Source organism: Hetaerina americana, unplaced genomic scaffold, assembly GCF_022747635.1.
Source record: "Hetaerina americana unplaced genomic scaffold, ioHetAmer1.1.p SCAF_4, whole genome shotgun sequence".
NCBI lineage: Eukaryota > Metazoa > Arthropoda > Insecta > Odonata > Calopterygidae > Hetaerina > Hetaerina americana.
In genome coordinates this window covers 89010292-89035831 of record NW_027286985.1, presented here as the reverse complement: position 1 = coordinate 89035831, position 25540 = coordinate 89010292, and the positions used below count along the sequence as shown (strand labels likewise).

At 37.4% G+C, this 25540-nt stretch overlaps 2 protein-coding genes across 5 annotated transcripts in view; both read right to left on the bottom strand.

Annotated features, from left to right (window-relative positions):
- Nucleotides 1-11177: 11177 nt before the first annotated feature.
- On the bottom strand, nt 11178-13524 carry MED27 (mediator complex subunit 27). Its single transcript, XM_071589996.1, has 6 exons — nt 13244-13524; nt 12960-13104; nt 12723-12850; nt 12548-12641; nt 12024-12269; nt 11178-11757 (listed from the first exon to the last, which is right to left on the bottom strand). Exons 1-6 carry the CDS (start codon nt 13429-13431, stop codon nt 11623-11625), a joined length of 936 nt encoding a protein of 311 aa, XP_071446097.1. The 5' UTR covers nt 13432-13524; the 3' UTR covers nt 11178-11622.
- A 9057-nt stretch (nt 13525-22581) lies between these two features.
- clu (clustered mitochondria protein homolog) overlaps nt 22582-25540 on the bottom strand; it is a 159481-nt gene continuing 156522 nt past the window's right edge. For all 4 annotated transcript variants that reach the window (XM_071589764.1, XM_071589765.1, XM_071589766.1 and 1 more), the window contains one exon: nt 22582-24836. In XM_071589764.1, the coding sequence (XP_071445865.1) occupies nt 24719-24836 (118 nt within the window). In that variant the 3' untranslated portion in view covers nt 22582-24718. The remainder of the gene's footprint in view (nt 24837-25540) is intronic.

The window sequence follows — 25540 nt, the reverse complement described above, 5'->3', positions numbered from 1 at the left end:
TGGTCATTTCCTGTCCCCTTTTTTACAACACCAGAGTTGAAATTAAGAAGGTAAAATACTTACTTGAGTTGTATGGCGCATCTGAACTGGTCTGTGAAAAAATTGGTACATGGTATGCTTAAGGCTGATCACCACTGATCTAGAAGCTATCAAAGTGCATTGTTGCTAACCCTCACTTCCCACAGGGAAATTCGAGAGTTGTTTATCCATTTAAATGTACAGGGTGTGGCAGTATAATTTGCTGATTTGAATTGAGCTCGCCTTCAAATAAGCAGTTATGCTGTTGTAACATGTACCATTTTTTCTGCAGAATTTACTCATCATAGGTCATCTGCTGTGGCTGTCAGGTCCACGAGGGCCTTATTTCTGCCTTATTTTCCTTTCCTGTACCCTTCTCTTCACTTCCAAATACCCATCACCCTCTTCTACATCATCTGTCATTTTGACCCTCCTCGGCCCTCTCCCTACAACCACCATGCCCTCCAGTACTTCCTTCAAGAGGCAGTCCCTTCTTAGCTCATGTTGAAGCCAATTTCTTTTTCTTTCTGTGATTGTGTTCAGCAATCTTCTCTCTTCTCCCACTCTCCTCAACACTTCCTCATTCCTAGCTTGTTTTGTCTACTTTAGTATATCCAGCATTCTTCTCCACGCTCACAACTTAAATGTCACCAGCCTTTCCTGATCCCTATTCAATACAATCCACATTTCAAATAAATATAACATAATACTCCATACATTATATTGAATTAGTCTCCTTCTCAGTCCAATATCTATCTGCTACAGAACACTTTTCTTTTCCTGCTGAATGCTTCCTTGGCCATCAACCTTCTTATTTCAATTTCCTTTTCACTACTTCAGTTTTTTGTTACCTCTGCACCCAGATATTTCTACCCCTCCACTTGTTCCAGCCTTTCTCCTTCAATTGTAATATTTATTTCCTCATCTTCACCAACATTCATTGCTTTGCTCCTATTTATCATCAAGCTATACTCCCCCTTTAGGCCATTAAGGTGTTGCAACAGCCCATTTAAGTGTCCTTCTCCCTCAGGAAAAAGGATGATGTCATCAGCAAATCTGATGCACACCATCCTTATTCCTCCAACTGACACACCTGCATCTTATCTCCAGCACATCCTGACCATGCTTTCCACATCAAGGTTAAAGAGGATAGGGGAGAGGCAGAAGTTACATTATTCTAAATTCCTGCTACTTTAATATATAGATTTGTTCTTATATTAAATTCCTTTCATCTATTTTTAGCATGTCATATATTTTACTAATTTCATAATTCACAACCCTGGCATACAAAACCTCAAAAATATTTCACCAACAGCCTCTAGTCACACATTCACCCCAGAATGTATCACCACTGATATCCTTTATCGCAGTCACTCCTTTCCTTTCTTCTTCTTTAAATCTATTTTCAAATTCTTCCTCATTCCACTCAAAGTCACACTGCATTTTTTTCTGCTTCTACAACTCATATTATTTCATTACTTTCTTTTGAGGCAGTTTTGTATCAATCATATTCCTTTAACTATACTATTTTAGAAGATCATTAAGGCAGTAGGGTGTCCCTTGGTCTTGTATGGAAAGGTAATATTTCCACTCTTCTAAAATTTCTTGAGCCCAGAGCTATCAGGATATATTGAAGAGAATAGGTAAAAATTAACTTATTTTGCCATTATCACTTTCTTCCATATTTTTTCACATTAATTAAATATTTACTGTCATGAATTTCAAAATTATGCTATATGATTCAAAATTATGAACAGTTAAAATTATTATCATGCAAAGATATATGCTAATTTACTTTTTTAATTATTATTCCAGTGAAATTCTTATGGCAATGACAATTATCACTATTATTATTTTCTCAAAAAAAATCAATTATGACAGTTACCCATTCATCTTTATTTCATGTCTGAAGGTGGAAAGGGATGATGTTGTAGTTTACAAAGTGACAAGATTCTAGTGGAAGTCATAAATGCGAAGTTTAGGAAGTAGTAATTCAGTGATAGACAAATTTTCATTGAAGATTCATATGCAAAATTCATAGTTACTTAAGTATTTTTCAAGTTGATCTAGAACTTTGAAAGATTTAGTTGGTTAATGAAATTAGTTTTTCCCTTATTTTTTCAAAATAATTTAAAATTGATTAGTTATTACATGACACGCAGTCATAAAAATGAAATCACTTAGAATATGGGTCCTTTGATGTCATTACTGTAGTGCCTGATTTCGGGTTGTTTTTTTGGTTAGGAGAAATTTTATACATTTTGTTTATCCAAACCCTAACTTAACTGGTAGAATACCAATGCAATTCAGCAATGCTACCAATACCACAAGGATTCATCAAACAAATACTTACCTAAATTGCTAGCAACTACAGACAATGGATCATCAAGGAAATAATAATCCAAATCATCATAAACAGCTCTGAAATAAGGAAAAAATTATTTACATGACCAATGGATCAATTGGACCAAAATAAAACATCTTCTGAATGTTAGGTCTGTAAGACTACCATTAAGGTTTGTAAAAAAAGTTATTGAAAAATAGATTTATTTAAGATATTGCTACATTGTCTCAAATTTCTTCCAAGTACAACCCTTAAATGTTGACACACTTTTGCCAGTAGCTTTTCCACGACTCGAAGGCTCCCTGGTACGTGGATGCCGGAAGGTCCTTAAGGGTACCTGTGCAAGCTTCTTTGATAGCACTTAGGGTCCCATGGTGGTGTCCTTTGAGGGAGGATTTCTTCTTCTTTGAGGGAGGACTTCTCTGAGAGGGACTTTTGGGAATAGGAAATAGTCTGTTGGCTATTTCCTATTCCCTTGTGACTATCCAAAAAGTAGAGGTCTTCTTCAGCATGTTGTATAAGGTCTTCACAAGCCGACACTTGACTCTGTTCTCGGTCATCTGTAAAAACCTTTGGGACAAGTTTAGCACAGATCTTTTGCATTACCAAATTTTCAGTGATAATGGTGTGCACTGTCATCTCATCAATGCCTATACAATCTGCGATCATATGCACACTTAACCGACGGTCTGAATTCAGAATTTCACACACCCGTTGCACATTATGGTTGGTACTCCACGTCAACAGCCATCCAGTATGAGGCTCCTCCTTCACACTTTCTCAGCCAACTTTGAAGAGCTTGTGCCAATTAAAAACTGCAGTTTCTGACATGCTTTCATTCTTGAACACTAGGTAAATTGTGCCCAATGTCTCCGTACCCAATTTTCATAGTCCAACACAAAATTTGATGGCCTACTGCTGTACAATTGTTCACTGCTGTTAGCACTTCCACTGAGTCACTCCACAGGGTTCCACTAAAAACAATTTAGCCTAAACGAACGCTCAAAGGTGATTTTCGTGTTCCTGAGGGTAGTTCTTAAAACAGTCCTGATGAGTCACCAACACTCATGAATATTAATCGTTTTGTGGATTGTTGGTTTCTGCCATTATTTCCTCTCTTAAGCTTTCTTGACTACATTTACTATAAGTAGATCTAATTATTCATAATACTGCTCTGAATAAATAGCATTATGAAGCCACTTAAAACATGGAGATTGCATGCACAACTATCAAACTATAACATTATCAATACAAATCATTTGAGTCAAAGGCTACAGCAATGATGGAAGAAGCAAAAAGATATAGTAAGCAGAAAAGGAATGGCGAGGGCTTTCTATCAGAAGAAAGAAAAACTACCAGTGGCAAATATCATGGACGTGGGGAAGTAATGCATTAAGACTAATGCATCTCCTTTCTTACGGAAGTGAGACTTGGACAAATGGAGAAACAGGCAGAGGAAGAGTGGAAATGATTGAAATGTTATGCTATTTAAGAATGATGAAAATAAAATGGATATGTAGAATAAAAAATGAAGTATTTTGAAGAGTTGGGGAAGAGAAAAGATTACGGAGGACACTCACAAGAAGAAGAGTAAAACAAATGTGATAGATATATCCGTTGGGCATGATAGATTACTCTACGCAACAATTGAAGGAGATATTGTGGGGTTGAATTATAGAGGAAGGTCAAAGAAAAACTATGAGAAGCAAGTAGTGGAAAATATCTGTGCAAAGAGAATTGAAAATGAGATTGGCAGGAGGCAGGATCGTTGGGAGAACTGATGGTGCATGTTGATGATGACATGATGATAATGTAAGGCCACTGTATGAAATAGTTTGAATTAGCATAAAATTGTTACACGAGACCACGTTGAAATGTGAAGGGGGGAAATTACTGTGGAATGATGCAAGAAATTCTCCTTTTTCTCTCGCACAATAGTGGAGAAGACAGAGCGCAGCAATTCAATTATTCTGAAAATAAGACAAATATAATTACCGGTTACCCTAACTGATGGTGACCTATTGTGTCACATTCCCTTGTGTTGGCTTGCAGCATAGGATTTATTGTATGGATGAATAATAATAAAATATTTCATCAATTCAGGAGTTTGATTGCAATCCTATTTTTCAATGCAGGCTCTATTGCAATCAAAGTTCTTGAGACCACCTGTCTCAAAACACCACCTCTCTCCACTTATTAGTGGAACCGTACGAGGTCGCTCAATAAAAGTTGCACAGTATATACCTGTAAATGAGGTAAGCTTATATTAAAAAAAGAGAATTATCAAAGAAACAAAAAATTATAACTTTCTCTCAGATTTAATCTCTCAACTGCCTATGTTTGCCCTCAAATACTGTCAAATAAACAAAACAAAAGAGGGGAATATATTGTCACATATCTAGACTGATCCCAGAGTTGAGGTGTGTTTTATGAATACCCTTCTCATGGAGTCTTTTGCCTGGGTTGCCACAGGCAGAGCATCCAACTGCCAGCTAGTGCCTTTGACCGAGTGACTGTCTGCCCAAAGGTAGTACTTGACATTCACATGCACCCTTTCAGGGACAGAATGAAGATGTGTAGTTTTCATGTTACTTACTGGAATGCCTTTCATGTCTTAATTACCACAATTTACCTTTCCATTAATGAACTTTCCCTAGAAGTATTCACTATTACGGTGCCTGGTATCCAAGTGGGTAGAGTGCTGGACTGTTGAATAGCGGACCTAGGCTCAATCCCTGAGCACTCCCAGCTTCACCCAAGCTGTGAACTTTTCAGGAGCCAGATATTCGGGGGAAATCTGTGGTTTCCCAAGAAGGCAAACCTTCTACCCTGATGAGTGAATTTCACATGCCACATAGGGCTTAGTGCAAGGTAAGCTTTACCCTCACCTATCAAACCAACTTTTTGGGCCTCTATAAGTCTGTTTGCATGTACATAGGTTTTGCATCACAATGGCATTTGCATGCACAATGCCATTATGCCTTCAAACAAATTAATTTGTCACTCACTTGTGCAAATCATTTAACCTGTTTGTAAACTTTAGCTTAGATTGGGAGTATGGGATGAGAGTGAAGGGTTTGGTAAGCCAATGAAAAAGGATGAGGTCACAGGAACTGGAGTGTACAGCCAGTTGAACTTGCTTCAGGAAGAATGTCTCACAATAAGACTCAAAGTTCCACATTAAAATTTAGACATTCAAATGCATTTCTCTTTGACTCTAAGCAATTTATTCATTCATTTAGTTCTAAACTGAAAATAGCCAAGTTTCAGTTTTTTATACCAGACTACAAACATGAAATAAAAAGGAAAATCACAAACATCTGGCCCCAGGTGGAGGAAAACCCACCTTTGAGAGAGTCGAACCTGTGACCTTTGGGTTGTCAGGGGAGGACCTTACCCTGCCACCACTGCGGCTGGCAAATTGAAATGCATGCAAGGTGACAATTTCAACACACGCTGAATGACCCACAAATGATTATTTACACTCATGTGCAAGAGCAAAATTCACTTTGAAGAACAAAATTTGACTCACAGGGGGAATAGGAATGTCAATTTCTTCAAACAAAAATTTAGGATAAGTGAGGAAATGGCATATATGTTGATTGAAAGGGTAATTTCAGGACTCAGGTGATACAAGGTAACTACAAGGTCTGTCCCAAAAGATGTATGACTTAATATTTCCCAAAATAGACAGACAGATGGGCGGCGATTTCTCTGGCTGGGTTCAAGGGAGGAGATTCTCAGGATAGACTGAAGGTCAGTGGTAGTTGGCATCAAGCCTTTGCAGAGTGCAAATCATTCATTTGCTAAACCTCTATAATGTGACTTTTTTACGATCCACCATGAACTGGTTATTGGAACAGGGCTATGCCAACAAATTTTGTGTGAAACTAGGCTAACCTGGGAAAGAGACTCATGAAATGCTCAAGGCAGCTTATGGTGACAATGCAATGGGTAGATCAGATACTTTTGAGTGGTATAAGTTGTTACGGGAGGGTGAGAAGATGTTGAAGACATCCTTTACAATGTCCAAGATGTCTTTCAATCTCAAAAGTGACAAAAATCCTGCAAGAGAGAAGGCTTTGCTGGACAGGTATAGCAGATTAAGTGCTCACATGTTTTCCGATGGACTTGTCATCCCTACAAGCGATGTGCATCAACTTGTGATTGAAGAAATGGACATGAGAAAGGTGTGTGCAAAGTTGGTACCCCTAATGCTCTTGAGAAAACTGAAGAAAACTCACATACAGCTCAGTGGAAGCATGACAATAGGGAGCTTAGCAGCATTCCGGGTGCCACCTTCCAGAAGAAGGTATATGAGACGCCGAGCACCCACTGACAGCGGTATGTTGATGTCCAAGGGTGCTACTATGAAGACTTTTGAGTGAATGTATCAATTCTGGCCATTAGATTTTTTTAATGAACTCAGTACGACTACTTTTGGTACAGACCTTGTATTTGGATGAGAGCAACTAATGAGACAGTTCTATTGAGATCTTAAGTACAGTACAAGTATGCTGTTCTTTTGTTTTGCCTTCTCCATGGTAATGGTGTTGTTTTTATGACAGTGTATGGTGGTGGTTTTGGTGACAGTATATGATTTCACATCTTGTCAATCATAATTGGAAGATAAATTTTTATAATTGCTGTGCCATGCATGAAGTTTTATAATATAAAAATGTACCAAGTACGACTGTAAATTTAGCCTCAAATGCTGTCATGGAGTCATCATGACAGCTTTTGATACAGCCTGAACATTTGGGCCTCCCAAATTGAGGCAACGTAAGAACATCTATTCTAATTTTTCCTTAACTTAATCTTTCACATGATTGTTGGGATAAATTCAATGGGGGCAGGAAAGGTGGATGCAGAGCAATTTGCTTGGCAAGGGAAAGTTAGCGGATGACTCTGCTAAAAAGTTACTGACGCGGCATCTGCCATAATTTACTTTGATTTTTTTCAATTGTAAAGGTTAACTTAACCTTCCTTTTATTTTAAGATCTGATAACCTTTGTTTTGTTCACATTGCTTCTCATCTCATACAATTATCACTAATTTTCTAATACCCTCGTCAAAGATTGTGATCTTTGGCTGACTATGCTAGAACATCATCAAACCTTATGAATTTTATGTATTCTTTGCTAACTTTTACTCCTATCTTCAGTTCTTCTCATGCCTCTTTTACCATTTCTCTACGTGTTCTTTGAAAAGCATGGGTGGTAGCAGACAGCTCAGCCTTATTCCCATTTCTATTACTGCCCATCCTGATTCTAACACTTGTGCATTCTGACACAAGTACAGGTTTAGGATACTTTGTCCATTAATTATCATATGCATATGTATACATCCATTCATTTAATTCTAACTAAAAAGGTATTTTAACAATCCCTAATACCCTTTATCTTCAACACATCATAAGAATTTTCTTGTTTGCCCTTAATTAAGAGTATTTCTTTAATCATATCTTCATAATCCCTCCCATAGACCACAACCTTGACGTGGTGGAAGGGCTTGTGAATTCTGATGACCCCTAGAGCTGTGCTGGTGGGAGCAATGAAAATTGCTCCTAGTAGGGTCACCCATGCCAAATTGGTTGAAGGTTAGGAGCCAGATGAAAGGTAGTCCAGACAGCATCTGTTCCTCAGTGAGGAAGCCGCAAAGACGTCTGATCCCAGGGTGGTGGCCATTGAGTGATGGTGTCATGTTAAAATCAGTATTGAGGAAGGTAATGGGGAAACCACTTCAACTATTATTCCCAAGATTTTTATGATGGACAATATAGAGAAAATGAGTCCTGGCAACTATCACACTCTTGGCCATGTATCATGCCTAGATTCATGAGAGGCAAGGCTTCCATGGTCATTATCTCACAAAATCCTTGCAGAGCAAAATTAACAGAATTAATCAGAATAGGAACTTGGAATGTTAGGACAATGTTGAGGACAGGCAAATTAGAGAATATAAAGTAAGAGATGGAAAGAGTAAATATAAATATTCCTGTGGAACTACTGAAAGGTTTGGAAAAATGTGGGAGGAAGAGTGTGTATGGACTGATTTGTAGCATCTATGAGGAAGGAATCTGGCCGGAAGACTCTGTGAGATCAGTGTTAGTTCCTATTTCGGAAAAGGTAAAGGCTGCACCATGTGAGAACTAAAGAACAAGTTTGATTTTCCACACAGCTACAGTTGTTCTCAGGATCATCAACAAAAGGATGGATAGCAGGGCAAATGATTACTCAGGGAATGACCATTTTGGCTTTTGAAAGGAGAGAGACACATGCAATGCCATTGCAAGAATGAGATCACTAATCGAGAGGAATATAGAATACAATCAGGATGTATTTGCCAGTTTCATAGATTTCAAAAGACTTTTCAGTGAGTGACTTGGGAAAAACTATTTAGTATATTGGAGAAAATAGGAATATATTGGAGGGACATAAAGCTAATCCACAACCTGTATGTGCCTCAGATTACTTGGGTGCGAGTGGGGGACAGAGAGTCCAAATGGGCAGTGTTAGTAAAAGTAGTATGCAGAGTTGTCCATTATCACTGATGCTGTTCAAGGTATATGTAGAGGAAATGATCAAAGAGGTATTGGAAAATATGGAGACAAAAATGGAAGTTGGTAGGGAATTCGTAAAATCAATTAGGCTTTCTGATGACCAATTTCTAGTTTGTCAGCGAGCCATGGGGTTACAAGCGATGCTGAGTGAATTGGAATTCAGTGTGATAGTTATGGGATGAAAATAAATGTATATAAAAAAATATTTTCCAGGAAGACATAGGCTTTTAAATGCTAAACAATAGGAGGGCAGAAACTAGACCATGTGGAACAGTTTACGTATCTCGGAAGTGTCTTAGACCAAAATGATCAAAGTTTTACGCACATAAGGAGAAGAATTGCACTAGGCAAAGAGGCTTTCACAGGGAGGATGGAATTGATGACAGGGACGTTGAGCAAGGATACTTATAAAAGGCTTGTGAAAGCTTTGATATAGAACATAGTTATGTACAGTGTGGACACATGGTCACATAAGCAGGATGATAGACATAGACTCGAGGCTTTTTGAAATGTGGATGTGGAGAAGGTGAAGTGGATAGAAAGGAAAGCAAATAAAGAAGTGCTGGGTATGGTGGGAGAGGAGAATGGATTGTTGTAGGAAACTGAAAAAAAGCAGGAAGTGGGAATGCAGAACAATTTGATTGGCAATGGAATGTTGAAGGCTGTTATAGAGGGAAGAATGCTAATAAATTGAACTTTCCTTTTTGTCCCAGTTAATGTTCTAAATTAGTTACACTTTATTGCAAGTCTATTATAGTCTAGCCATTAATTACACTTCATTAAAGTCTAATTGAATCATTCTGATCCCTGGGCCAAACTCTTCATTATGATTAAGCCCCATCTTCTTCAGAACTCTATTGCTTTCTCCCCAATGCCAATTCTTGTTCTTTATCTGAAATCCCCCACCTCACACTCAACTCCTCCTTCACCTACCATCCTTCCAAGAATACCTGCAATTCTGTCCTCTAATTCATCATATACCCTGTTGACTGCTCCTCCCAAATGATTGCTGCATAACATGTGAACCTGACCAATGACTGAATTCATTGATTCAGCTTTTCCTTCACTATACAATTAATAATATTCTATCACTCCCCTACTCTGTTTACTGTGATTCTTGCTACATTTTTCCCTTCTGCTGTATATACTCTGTAACTGTCACTCCATTAATATCTGCTATCTTTACATCTCACTTCCCTAAAATATCTAGATCCTCGATCCAACTCTCATTTTATATTTTCTAATTAACCTGTCCTTAACATTAGCCGAAATTCCAAGTTTCTATTCTAATTTGGCTCTCTTCTTTTTCTCCTATGCTGTCACTTGGCAAGGTTTTCATGAGATAACAATTGCAGAAACCTTGCATTTCCCACTGCCAGGCATGACACATCACCCAACGGGGCGAGTCCCATAGATGTCAGGACTCATTCATGCTTTTGTCCATTATCATCATCTCCTGAAATATTTGAGGTGGTTTCCCTTAGCCTTACTCGTTAATGTTTCTAATTTGCGTTCATCACCTTAATGGCTGTCCTACTGGGGTCACATGCCTTTTGCAGCTGCTTTACAGAGGAACAGTTGAGTGGACTACCCTTGGTCTGGCTCCATCCAATCAGGCATGGGTAACCCGGCGAGGAGATGTTTTCATTGCTACCCCAGCACAGTTCTAGGGATCATCAGAATACACCACCATTTTCACTACACCGAGGTTGTAGACCAGGGGGAGGGAAGGAGTTGATGATTTAATATATTTCTTAGCTAATAATTTTTAAACAAATCGCAGGTGAGGAAGTAGCTGTAGGGATTTTAATAATGTTTGCTTCACAAAATCCTGATATTGATGCTGTATAAAACCTTCAGGCAAAGAGAAATATAAAGCAAGATAAACCAGGGTTAATTAAACGGGCAATCGGATGATGTGGCCAGTCTTTTATCCAATTTGAATATAAGCAGTTCAATATTGTATTGAGAACAAAATAATTTCATATTTACTGATATGCATTGGGACCTACATATTAAATACAGGTCATGTTCACAGAAAGGGTCCATACACTTAATAATCTCCAAAATCCTTTGAAACGGTTGTAGCACTTTGTAAGAAATGTATACCCTTTTAAAATTGGCAGAAGTTCCCTTACTGCCAGGTGGAGCATTTGGTGGTCAGCTGACCAGTTGTACAATAAAATATCGAAATTGTCATTAGTATCAGCACTGGTTGTGTACTGCCCATTAAATTGTAGAATGATTGGGCCTGATATTTCATTAAAAGACAAAGAGCATTGAAGGCTGGAATTAGAAACAAAAATATTTTCTTTATTTACAATACAAGGAGATTTCATTGACTGTCCTCCGGCCGGACCAAGAAAACAACTGACCAAAATAATTTCAAGAGTTTTCTCAACTCATTCTTCTACTTAAACTCACTCAACAAATTCAAACGAAATGGATCTCTAGCAAGATTTAAATGTAAATTGTGACTAATGGAATCATCATTTTGTTACATTTTTCACATGCATAACCAAGGGAGGATTTGAAAATTCAACAGTAAAAACTGACATGAATTGTAACCATTATCAGTTCATATCTTATTTAAGATTAAGTCATGCTAAATATTAACACCACAGATATAAAAACACGCACTTGTTTGAGAATGGAATACTCATAGAACATAATTTTTAATATTTATTAAAAGTTTCTTTCATGGTTTACAATCTTCATGGAATGGCTCCAAAGTTCGGAAGTCTCTCCACGTAGGAGGAAGGCCACTGTGGAGATGATTTCCACACCTTTTACAAGTGTCACTGAAGAGTGTGTTGAAACTATGAAACCATGTCTGCAAAACAAATACGTCATTATTTAAAATGCCATTGACACATTACAAGAATGACTTCATTAGAACTAAAAATCATAGCTAAATGGGCTTGGGTCACATGCTTCAGGGAATCAGAATATATTAACCACAGTATAAGGATATTTTCTGATGCAGGAGTGAAGGAGAATCTAAGTAAAATGCTCAAACATGGAAGTCTTAATTCCTTTATGCCAACTAACGTTTAACAGACATTTTGGTTTACACACATTGGTTTTCCAGTAACTCACCATGAAAGACCTTACAGCGAGTTCTGGTAGAGTAGGGGAATAAAAGTGCAACATAGCTGCATTTGCATTTTCTGTAACTTTCCTGAACACACAATATCGTGATTCACTCCACAAATCCAACTGCCCTCCCACTCCTCCACCACCCACTTCTGTGGAGAATTCTTCATTGTGACCCTTCACCAGCACCCACTCTATCATGAGTCCTTTGAAGGCAACGACAGCCTTCAGTATCCTGCCCAAGGTTATCTACAAAAGGAGTCACATGAAAATGGGTGATTTACTAAGGGATAACAATTCTCGACTAAAAAAAAACACATTTCAATATTAGGCCCAATGGAGGCTGAAAGGTGGAATTTAAATATTTTTTATTTCCACAACTTAGTGTGCCAATTAAGAGAACAGTTTTGAATTCCCACACACATAATTTGAGTTATTACTTACAGATGACTTCACTTAACTAAATTAAGGAAGCCATTGAATGACACTTGAGCATTAAATAATCAAAAGCAATCACGTTAGCAGACCTGGAGAACAGCATTTGTAGCGAAGGGTCTGGAAACTTTGACATGCATATCACTGAAGAGTCGGTCTATTGTCGCAATAACAGAGTCAACAGCACTAAAATAAAGTTAATTGAACAAATTAATAAAAAATAGGAGATTCGAAGATGCTACCATATTATAGGTACATTTGACTTACTGAGGAGGAACGTTGTGACTGCTGGTTTGCGTTCTTCTCCTTTTTGCACTGAGGCTGGCATTGATATAGGACCTTTTAAGCGAGTTTTGACTGAGCAACGCAACAGCCAAATTTCCATATTCGTGGACCTAATAATTACATTAAAATATTACAGGGGAATCAATATAATCAATATTTTTAGTTGTCGACTGGCAAAATACTGGGCACAAAATTCGCATACTTATGTAAAAATGATACCTTGTCGGTCCACTTGTAACTCTCTACAAGTTGAGGATACAATGCTTGTCTATCTTGAGTGGTTTCCTGGCTTAAAAATGTAGTGTTGCCCAAACTAAATGGCCCAGGTGGGGGCGTCAAGGAGCTTACGGCTTGCTCGACATCCCTAAATAATTAAATACATAGTTTCATAAATTCTAAATAGGTTTTCCTAAAGCCTTTAGCAAAATAATGAAAATGTCCGAGTTCACAGTAAATAAACAGCGGCCAAGCTAAATACAGGAAGGGTTGGGTTACTGTCTTACCTAAGATTACTATTTACTTTGGTCAGAAGGTCGTGTATTTCCAATAAGTACTTCGTTTCTTTTCCTTCTTCACCATGATCTGCTCTGACTCCATTTCCCAAAGTTTCGAAAACATGACCGACACTAGACCGCAGTACATGAATGGCATTTAGTGCGGTATGGAGAGCGTCCAATTGAGCTTTCTCCATAACTAAAACGTTCAAGCTTCAACCGCACGATTTTCCAAAACCCATTCCGTAAAACATCAACAACATCTGACCCTCGCTTGCCTTCCACCTACGATCGACTCCATCGTAATCGAGAGATCGAAATCTATCGAAAGTAACGAGGAATATTTGAGCTGCTGAGTTTAGTTTTATTAATAATTTGCGTGAACTTTGGAAAATAATTGACCTGTTTTGGAATTATGAAGTGTTCTTCAGGCATAGGTATACGATTCAGACTGACTTTGCTAGTACGATACCTTCCATCCTTGCGCTGGAAAATGATTTGTTTTCTTCCGAAAGACACATCATGAATCTGATCAAAACCTGTCTCTAACCTGTGGCAGTGTTCAAAGATGATGTCAAACTTCTTGATTTTTGTATTGATTCGAAGTAGGAATACCTTTGCCATTAGAAAATTAGTTTTCTCCGTTAGAAAAAATGTGCATTTATCCCCGTATTGACTCGGTAAACTAAAATGGTTAGTAACATTTTTGATAGTCTAGTTTAATCCAGGGTCACTAATTTTCTTGAACATAACTAGTTAATTTGCCCACTCAATACTTTTTAAACCCCACAAACTAAGAAATGCTCTGATTTGCTAACCTATTTTTAAAGTGATAAATGGAACAATATAATGGTTAATTGATTGTGGGCAATTACAAGAAGGTGTTCCTGGTTCTCACATTTATATCGGTCTATAATAACATAAAATCTTGTGGCAACTTACCCATTTACAAACAAATTACATTGTGCATTATTGTATGGATTAGAGGGAAGGGGAAGAATGAGCAGAAAGCAGACCATGGGTTATTTGTTTTCATCTTTTTGAGTGATTACTGGAGTATGTATAATTTACTTGTAACCTGAAAATCACCTGTGACTATTCCGGCCAAACACTCATGGGAACCTGTTAGTGAATTTTTCTATCTCCAGTTCAAATAGCTCATTGGACCCTGAGACGTACATCCTATGAGAAATAGGTGTATAAGAAAGTTCAATGAAATGAAGGGAAGTCACTGCATAATGGGGGAGCAAACATTTAAATCGTGTTGTGTTAGGACTGACCTTTTATTGTGTAAAAGGCACTCTTTCAGAGCTGGTTTCAATCCAATTATTCTAATTTTACAAATTTCTGGTCTTGCTCAACTATCATAGCATTACTGCATGAACTAATTAAACGATGAAGTTATGATATTTTTCTTTCTGAAATATAATTTATTTATTAGCTTTTCAGTCCATAGATCAATGATGACAACTCATTATTCATCCTTATCCCTCAAAGAGGTAATTTTCCACTCTTTCCCATTTAATGTTAATTCCATTATCCAGTTGATAGCTATTTATTCTTACCCATTTTCTTGTTTTTTTACGCTTTTATGTAAATTCTCTTTCCATTACACTCATTACAAACCTCATGTGCACCCACCTGTCATAATCCTTCCTGGCTCTGTGTAGCAGCTTTGGAATGAAATTTCTCCTCAATGGCTATTTTGAATGAATTCCTTTTGACCCCAAGTGCTAAGAAATAACTGCAAAAATCCTCAGTAATTTGAAAACTATGAAGAACATACCTTTTTTATTTTATTAAATCTGAACTATCTTAGCCAAGTCTTTACACAAGGTACTAAATGACTGCTCTACAGTGCTAATGGCTTATGGCTGAGCCAGAGAGATAAGCGGAGCCTTAATTATGGTGGGGCAAAAGATTTTAGCCCCTTTTACTAGGTCTACTGTGTTCAGCTCATTTAACTGCACTTGGCTGTTCTTTTTCCCTCCATATAGTGTGCATAGTTCAAATTCAATTTTAAAGTCTTGCAATTGATGAAAACTCAATAAATGCTTGGTTTATCTTGAATGGTCATCTCCTACATGATGAGGGTGTGTAGATTCAAAAGGGAAAAAAACAGGTAAATGCACTTCTGAGAAATATTGCTCCAGCAGAGATAATAAAGGGTCTAAGTAAGGAATTACTAGGGATATCTTCCAGTAATTTACAAGACTGGATGCTGTAGGAAATGGGAGCAATATTGCTGTCTTCCGAGAAATTTCAATGCCATTAATTCCACTCGTCTAAATTTCACAGCTATCATGTTGGCATACTCTAAAAGTTTTGTAGCAACTTGTTATGTATGATTGCAGTGATTTGTGATCACTCCAGGGATACATTTGATGCTCATTGAGCATTGGAGTAGACCCAGGCTGCTAGACTGTACATCTACCACAGTTACCAATAAGACAGAATACTTGGCTATTAAGGCGACAGCAATCATGAATTAAGCTTTGGTGGCAACAGATTGTAGCTGAAATGCCTGTTTCCTCATGTTGCCATATCGTTTGAGAGGCAATGTCTCCAACCTTTCAACAATACTCCCTAAATTTTCTTTGTAAACCATTATACTTTTGTACTCTTGGGAACTTTACCTCTTGCATTGGAGTAGAATCTTTTGGGCACATTTTCTTCTCAAAACTGGCTCTCTGAAGGCCCTTATGATGCTGTGGGTAGCAGAGATGGTGTTGCATATTTCTGGAACACTCTTCTTCAGGTTGTTTAATAAAAGATTCAGATGGTGTGATTCACGAGGGAATAGCATGGCTTTCTCATACTTCTTTCTGAAAATGCTTGCATGCCACCATCCTTGCCAGCCATAACTGAGTACCCATCAATTTTCTGGAATGTGCAATTCTCCAGATCAAGTCCTTCCAGTAGCTTCTCTCTCAATGCTCCAATTGTAATGGCATTGAGGCCAGGGAACTCCACAAAACCCACAAACTTCGTGATTCTTGACATCAGAGAAGCACAAGCAAATGGACAACTGCTCCTTACTTGATATATCAGCTGTCTTGTTGGTCAGCATGCTGCTTGCATATGCCATCTTTGCATATTCTATGATGTCATCTTTGATATTCCGATCATCTACGTAAATCCCAAATTAAATTCTGGATTTGAGGGGAATGTGTTTAGCATTTACCGTAATGGTAGACTCATCAAAGAGGCATTTCACTTCATGGTCCCCAGCACCAATTCAGAAATGGATTGCATCTTGAAGTGTATACCTCTGTGTTGCTCTTTTACCCGCAAAGGCAAGTCATGAGTAGCACAAAGCATACTTGTGGTGACTATCAGCAGCAACATGTTCTTGTTTTCCTCTGTTTGTTTCCTGTAGCCGGATACCATTTGAACATCAAGAGGCACTTCTGCCAAGAAGGCTTTGGCTTCACTGACTGCAGTTTTGTGGCAGTGGTTCGAGGCATGATTTTTGCAATTTTCACGTAAATGCTTGCATTGAGGGAAATGCCTCACTATGTACTAGATTAGGACACTGTGCTGGTAGTTGGTGGAAACAAAACAAGGAATATGCAGAGTCCATATTTTGAATAGGCTAGCCAAAAGGAGTAAGTTTTGCAGCAAACTGTGTTTGCATTTCCTTTTTAGGGGACTAGTATCTTTAGCAAAGTCATCGGTGTAGGGTGTGGCCCAACAGTGTTTCAGCTACTTCTTTTTCTATGCTGCTGTCATCTGTCTGACCCATCAATGCCAATTATTCTTGCAGCATTCCTAAACTTGAGATTCAGCCAACTTGCAACGTATTGAAGTGGAAGGCCCTGCTTGAGGCTCAACAGGACAAGGTGCTGGTGTGGTTTTAGCCTTCTTCTTCTCCTGTCTCCCACTTTTATCACTGTGTTGTGATTGGGCTTACTTACCAGTAAAAAACTTTTATGAAACAATTTCAAAGCAATTGTGGGCCTTATTATCCAGCTGCCTGCTGGATTTAGAAGTTAGCCAAATTGCCAACATGAACCTACTGAACTGACATTGACATAGGCCTGATGGGCTTATGCTGTATAAATAGCCTGTGTAAAACTTCCTGGCAATAATAGACAGGCCTGGCTAATATTGGGGTAAAGGTTAATAATAGAGTAGCCATTATGGGCCAATATTGATTTTTAAGAACGCTATACTGATATTTTGGTCAGCTGGATGAATATCAATGGGAGAATATGGCAATGGGGAAGACAGTCACAGCAGTGAAGTTTCACAGTAATGAAGGACTGCCCGTGGTCAAGTGAATAGATATGTTCAAGTGGAAGGGACTGGGGGAGAGGCAAGAATAGGAAGGGGGAGAAATGTGTATTGTATCACGTTGCCTGTGTACTTTGAAACAGAAACTGAGTTAAACAAGGGACTGTGGATGATTCCCAATTTGTTGTCCATGATTTTGTCTCCGTGCAAGCTCTCGGTGGCATAGAGTTTAAATTTCGTGTGGTGGGCCATCATTTCCGTTAACAGCTATTATTTCTTCATGGATTTGCATGGCATTTCAACCTTTCAAATGTAGGAAAGTAATCAGTACGCTTTCTTCCAACATCATCATCCCAGAGTAGTATCTATGCACAAAAAGGCTCTCAACAGTTTCCCAATCTATCTCTTCCATAGTTCCATTTCTTACCAGCAGTCAAATTATAAAATGCCAATGTTTATGAATTTGGCTATGTGGCACCTCTCAGATCATTTTTTGTTTCCATAAAAGCCCTTGTCAATATTACAGGGGTGATAGAAAATCTGTGAGATCTACAACCATCTTCAGTGTTATTTTTATTTCATAATTGCATTTAGACCTTACTGTAATTTAGCTGATGGTCATATCTGAACTACTTGAACAAATGGCCACACAAATTTACCTGGGAACCCTCTTCAATCTTTGCCCAGGAGCGTGAGCTACCAACTTCGAAAGGAAATCCATTAAGGATGATTAGAATGAATGAATTCTGACAGTTTAATGAATTTGGATTATGTGGATCAGTATATGTATTCGTAGCCCTTCAAACAGTTCTACCTCTAAACTCTGGTTTGAATGAGCCAAGCATATTGAGCTCAACACAGGCTGCTATGGTTGTGTGCAGAAGAATATAATTAGCTCGAGTCAGCTGAGTGGAAGAAGCAGAAAATTAGCACTCCACCCAGTGTCACTGCAAACTGTGTGCTTGGGTCCACATGAAAAATCTTTACCTACATCTAGCCCTCCTCAAGCATTGGTTCACCTGTTACTTCAAATTTTGGAAAATTAATTTGAGTGTATAAATCCGAAAGACCAGCAGAAATCAAGGACAAGTAAAACACTGGTGACAGCACCAAAATTTACGTGGCCTTATTGGAGAATACATAGCACATTAGGAACTTGGAATTCTTAATAAGATCTGCACCATAGTATTGTACGCTCTCGAGTAAAATATTCATGCTTCCCAAGATTTGCTGTGAAGAACTCTTGAAAGGAATAAGAAACACCACACACATTGTGTAATTTTCTTCACCAAGTACATAAAATATTTAAGTTGTACATTCATTTTTAATTTTTTCAAGCTTGGTTATATCATTTTTGGTACAGTTATTTTCATTAGGAGTCTTTTAATTGGTACTACATGTGTGTTACTTTTTTAAACATTGATACAACTCAAAATGATTGCTCTGGATTTAATATTTTGTTCCCTCTATCCAACTGAACTATGAAACCCTTCCATGGCTTTCATTCCTGGTCCCCTTTCAACTCAGGTTCCTTTGCCCTGTTAAGGCTCCAGGGATATTAGTTCCAACCCTGAGCTTGGTTCTATTAATTTTTGATTGCCTCTTCTGGTCAAACTTATGCACTAAGATGTAAACTACCACTAAAATGAAATAAAATACTAAAATTGAAAAGTTAAAATTATTTAGTGCAACGGAGCCGGCCTTCCAACTCTGACTGTGAAGGGCAATAAAAGAGAAAAGGTGAGGTTTGTGGAGGATAATAATAAATTATCTCACCTGTAGTGAGCTACAGTGACTGAGTGAAATTTGCGGAAATTCATGGCATGAATATGATTTTGAAATCTCCTCTCGTACTAATTTATTGTTGCAAAAAGTGACAAAGGGATATGGGACCATGTAAAAAATCTTTGTGCGAGAAGAAACAAATTATTTATCTTACTGAAATTTTCCAAGTGTGGTCCTTAATAAAAACCTCAAAAAATTTTCAACTGTTCCTTTCCTAAAGAAAAAATATTAAAATATCTTTCAGCAGGCCAACAAACCTCTCTATAGTGCTACGTAATGTGAAAAACAAACTGGAGGAAGAACTAAACAGTAGAGCGTAACAATTGAAAGGTGCATGTGAAGTTCATATGCATCTGTGAAATCATAGGGATTTTAAAACAAGACTTAAAAGAGGGCATTTCAGGAAGGTTGGCTCCTCAAAGAATCATCAATATAATATCATGTAGTATTTATGGGAAGAATACATGGATCAAGTTTTGCTTTGAGAATTATATATTCTTAAAGCTTCAATTTGAAATTGTAAAAAAAAGAGGATAAATTTATTGAATAAGTTTCATCAAACATTTCCTTTTGCTGGCCTTGAACTTTGGAATCTCTCCTGTACTCGCACATTTTTAATGAACATTGACCTTTTTTTCCAAGAAAGTTCCCTTCTCACCAAATTACAGAAAACTGCTCACTGGAAAACCTGAAAATTTGAATGTATCTGATAATGACATAAAGCACATTGGAATGAACTGTGCAAATATATTACGAGTGGGATATCACAAAATTATTTTTATTCAGTCATATTCTATATATTAAAAAACATTGTCAATAGCATGTTTTAAGAGATACTGGTTTCATCCATTTATTAAGCAAGTGTGGGTGCTTTTTGCAATAATTAGGAGTACATTGCTGAAAGCTACAGGTCAAATGACTACTGTTCTAAAAACAGGCATGAAAACTTGTTTTATAACATCCTGCGCCTTGAAATCAAACTATAAATGTTGTGTTAGAACAAAACATTTTAAGGCCTTGTGAACTGACTTCCAGTTTTGACAAATGGATTTCAGGGTTCAGTGATTACCTACTTAGTTATTCATAGTGTGGACCATACACGTACTAGGGATTACCAGTGAGCCTCCCTACCCATAGAAAAAACCCAGATTATGCTTAAATATACATGAGTTTGTTATACTGAAACACCCTTCGTGCAGTCTTTTTTTCTTGAGCACCACCAAAATTGTTCCAAATTAATTTATTATCTGGAGCCTTGTATCAACAGCAATGGTTTCTTGGGTCACTGGCCTATTGCAAGGTTGAGCCTGCAAGCCACAATTTGCTCTGAAACTTCCTGGGTAAGTGCCATTCATAAATGATGAATATTTTAAGAGAGGAAACTTCAAAGTCATCTAACCACCTAAAACACTGGTTTACAAGCTGAAAATAATTCAAAGTAAAATACTCTAATTGGTTTTGTATTATCTGAGGATAGTAGCCATTATGGATAAACTTCAAGTCATATCCTGTCATTAAATAAGTATTCCATCAACATTTACTATGTACATTATGGTGTATACAACCACTTGAGATCCAATCTCTGTAAGAGACTGAAACTCAAGAGTGCAGAATTTTACAGACCCCATAAGTGACAGCATACCACCAAGCTAACTAATACAGTTCCTCTCTCAATTCACTTCGCTACATTCCTTACTCACTGCTATACTCTGCAAATACCTTAGTTTAATACACGTTTCATTTTCAGGCACTGCATTCTCCTGGATGGGAAATTACATCCAGAATGAAAATTATTTCCTTTCCACTGTTTCCAACATTTTTACCTTTTGATGAGCCTATTTGCTGAGAAAGGTGATAGAATATTATTTAGCAATTTTTCATTTGCCATGATAGAAAATTTCTACCCCCCCCCTCCCCCCCACCCGAGGAACATTCATCTCATTTTTGTATCAATGTTGGAACCCATTACTTACAAGTTAAGAACTTAATCTTAACATTCAGTTTCAATGTGTTCTCTCAGCCATATACAGGGTGTGGTACTTAAATCCAGACAAATTTCAATTTGGGTTTCCCGTCATATCGTAGTTCCACTGGAGGTCGCGATTGGTTCTCTAAAAGCTAAAGGCATCTAGTACACGGTCTTAACCTAAAAATGGCTGAGTTGTCATGTACAAGTATGGATCACAATTGAAGAGCGGCTATTATCGAATGAAGTCGCGCTGGGCATTATATTTCATAATAGTTTGATTCTTCTGGTACCCCAGATCAACTGTTTATGATACTGTGGTTAAGTATAATGCTTCGGAGAAGTCTGGGGGAGGTTTTGCTAACCTGGTGAGGAAATGTTGTGCGAGGACACCCGTGCTTGTCCGGATTTAAGTGCCGTACCCCCTGTATAGCCATGATTTTTATTTTTATTCACATTTTGATAGCTCAAGTTCGGAAAAAATGACAGAGTGGGCTTTATGTGAAGAAACTTGTATAGAGTGAGCTACACAATTGGAATCTTGAAGGGCCACTGCTTCCATTAGTAAATAACTCATATCATTATCACAGAATTGAAGAAGCATGTCAGTTTGTGCATAAAATCTATTACTGCAAGGCACTGGCTTTATTCTACACAGCTACCTTTTCTGTAATCCCCAGATCCCCGCAATAACTCAAAGATTTCACTCATGAACACCTTAGAAATTTAAGGAATTTCATGTAACTCCCTAACTTTCCAGGTTGTTAGAACCAAAACCTAATATCCTCAACGTAAATCATTTTCCATAATTTTTGTGGGTGTACAGCAAGTGAATTACAGTATGTCTAACACTTATCACACTCAATTGCTGCTCAGGAATTTGTAAATGAAAACTTCTCTCATACTGCTGTTTATGACTAGACCACTCCCATTTCATCCTTAGCAATTCAAAACATGGGTTGCACATTTTATTTGTCCATCAGCCAACACCCTGAAATGCCTACTCATGCTCCAATTTCTATTAGAGCTCTGAGAAACAAATAATACATTATTGTTATACAACCATCAGGAATACCTCCTGAACTCAGAATAAGTGATTGTGCCATTTCTAATCAAAAGACATTGTTACCATTAGTAGCAGTCTAGGTTAAAACTAACGAAATCTAAAAAAAAACTACTTTGGTCAATAGGTACAATATTTTGTAATTCAAGAAATCAAATATAAAATGCTGAAACACGTAAACCATGATTATGTGATAGGTCACTTGATGGTCAATAATAATGACTCATACCTGGAGTGTTGCAAAAAAATGTGTATACTGAAAATTAATTGCATCAATAAATGAAAATAAATTCAATATATTGTGAAATTTTATATTTTTCAATTCTCTTGAATTAAAAAAAATATTTTTGCACACCGGGAAATATATGTGAATACATGCAATCCATGAAGCCATAAAGGAAAACATGCAAGGTGATTCCATTAGTGCTAACAACAAGATATTCATCTGTCTCAAGGAACCTGTCCAAACATCACAATGTGGATGCAACGAACCATTTCCTAACAGAGAATAAGTGACCTCAAGTGGTGATGAATCATATATGATTAGGTATGTACCAATTATTCCAATTGCACCAGGGCGGAAGACTAGGGAGTATAACAATTCTTGCAACAGCAATGACCTAGTGCAAGTTGAATTAGTGAAAAAACACTGCAACACTAATTCAAAAGAGGTAACTTGATGCTTAATCAAAGGAAAACTGAGCTGAAGGCAATGAGTCACAAACCTAAATCTATGGATTTGGTATTATAAACCTGGAATGTTGACTACAGGATGGCCTATAATACAACACATTCACACAACAAACGCGCTTACAAAAATACTAGAATGGTTTATTTCATAAGTCCATGAAGGCATGGACCTACATAACAAATTTATTCTATAAATGGGACTACAAAACTATACTTGGTCTATGTTATTTTAAGATATAATGGCAGAAATGATGAGGGTACAATGAAAACAATAGACAAGAGAAGACAGCAGTAAAGAAGGATGGACGTAGTAGCCATTGCTTTGCATATACATGAAATATATGTTTGTGACCCCATTGGATAGCCCATCCTTTGCCCACAGCTATCATTCTCACAACTCTGCTCTGCATCAACCTCAGCGCTGACTTGCATCAAACAGTAGCACTAGTGCAACATTTTCCAATCATGTCACTTAACAGATATAATGAAGCTTGCTTGGTGGCTAAAAATAACTTCATCAGGACAACATGCTCTAAAAACAGTTTCCCATTATATTTTTTCACTAATTACCAATTTGAGTATGCATTCTATTTTTTTTAATGAGTACTACATAAATCTCCAATTTGATTTATCTTTTGCCAGAACATGACAAAAACCACATTTTAAAACTACTGAGTAATATTGCTACTCTGCAAACTGTTAATACTACATTTCTCATACCTGAAAATATAAAACAACTAACTTCTTGGACATTATCTAATGCCATCTTTAACTAAACCAAATTCCCCAAATATTCAATAGGTAACTTGCATTGCAAGCATTGCATAATTTTTATAAATGGCAAAAAGATCCATTAACATCAACAACTCATATTTGCAATGATAACAACATAGCTATCTAGCCTCAACTCATGGAAGCAAGACTCATTTGTTTTACACCACAATCTCAAAGTGGAAAAAAAATCACACGGTTGAATCACAACATTTCTCCAGAAATGTTACTTCACCTTATTTTTCCACGCTCTTGTAAGGCAACAGAAATCCAGTCGTGCAACCAAACCTAGCAAATTTAACAGGTTACCACTTATTTGGCACCGGTATGTCTTTGTTTAAACATTCCCTGCATAAATGAACATGATGTTATATGCCATGCTGACATAATTATACCATTTCCATTCCCCGTCAAAGCACTATTTAAGGCAGACAGTTAATGAGCCGCCTTACTTAGCGGTTTTGAATGGGCTAAAGGCCATTTTAAATATCACTCCACCATCATATGAGTCACTATGATTAACAACAACCTTGTACGACAAATGGATGGACGTATGAGAGGTTTGCCACGTTAAGCCAAACCTTCCTCAGCACAGTTCCTGACTGGGTGGAACAGATGTTTTCTTTTAGGGCATCAATTACACACAGACACATTCCCTTCCACCACAAGATGATGAAGATGGCTTCCGTACCGTCCACTGTTGAATCATCTTTCCCAGGTTGCAACTGCACATATGCTCAGTTCTCTTCCTATACTGTGACCAAAGTCTAACAATAGTCAAAAGCACACTTATAATCAATTGCACATGCTATTCACAAACAAATGCAGTCACTCCAAAGTGCCAAAAAAATATAACTAGGCAGTCACCACTGTCAATCACATACACGTGCCCCAGGAACTCCACCCCACTCTCTCTCTCTCTCATTCCCGTCCTCTAGAACACACTGTTCTCAATGCCCTAAGCAGTCACTGCTCAACTAGACTTGAGTGATGCATTCCCATTCTCCTTCTCCTCTATTGATGGTGTCGGGGATGAATCCTTCAGTTGTCTCTTCTCAATTTCGGCTTTGAAATTTTCAATATCTTGCTGGCTGCAACCACAGAGATAAATATCAATATTTTAAAGAGGGAGGCAACAATTAAAATCATACAATAATACTAGAAGGCTGTTCGATGCAGAAGCTGTTGATTCAACCTAAAACAGGGAAACAAATTATTGGTTAGCAGTGGTGACACTTGAATTACAAATGCCATATGCATCACAGAGCATCATGCTATTTGAAATTTTAAGGACATTTTTCCTAAGTTATTTTCACTAAACTGTTCACAAGACAACAAAGACATTATTGTACCCAAGAGTTCTGTAGAGATGTTTCTGCAGGAGGATCATTTTTAAACATTGGTGGGCGCTATGCATTTCTAGTATTATGCAAGTTATTACAGTGTCCAACAATCAATTTGACCATATAATCAATCATTTGGTCAGACAATTTCCTCAAATAATGAGATTCACTGACAATTTTTAAGTGGGAGATTTTAGTCATTGCATTAGCTTTATAAGAGCCATTTTATTTTTACTTTGTAACAATGTCAGTTAAAAGTTACGTGTGTGTATATTTATGAATAGTATAAATGTAATTCTGAATAATTCATTCATATGAGGCAAGATTTGTCCAAGGACAATTTTAGCAAATGAAAATGCCTCACACTGTTTTCTGATGACAACATTATAGCTTGGAGCTATCAAAAAATCAGTTGACACACACACTTAAAGATATTTTTTATTGGGGTGAGA

Bases quoted from the DNA above. Each gene is read 5' to 3' on its own strand.
- MED27 (XM_071589996.1), bottom strand. From the start codon at position 13,431: ATGGAGAAAGCTCAATTGGACGCTCTCCATACCGCACTAAATGCCATT. The intron at 12,851-12,959 runs GTATCATTTTTA...TGTAATTATTAG, and splicing joins GTTACAAGTGGACCGACAAG to GTCCACGAATATGGAAATTT. The intron at 11,758-12,023 runs GTGAGTTACTGG...TTTGTTTTGCAG, and splicing joins TCGCTGTAAGGTCTTTCATG to ACATGGTTTCATAGTTTCAA.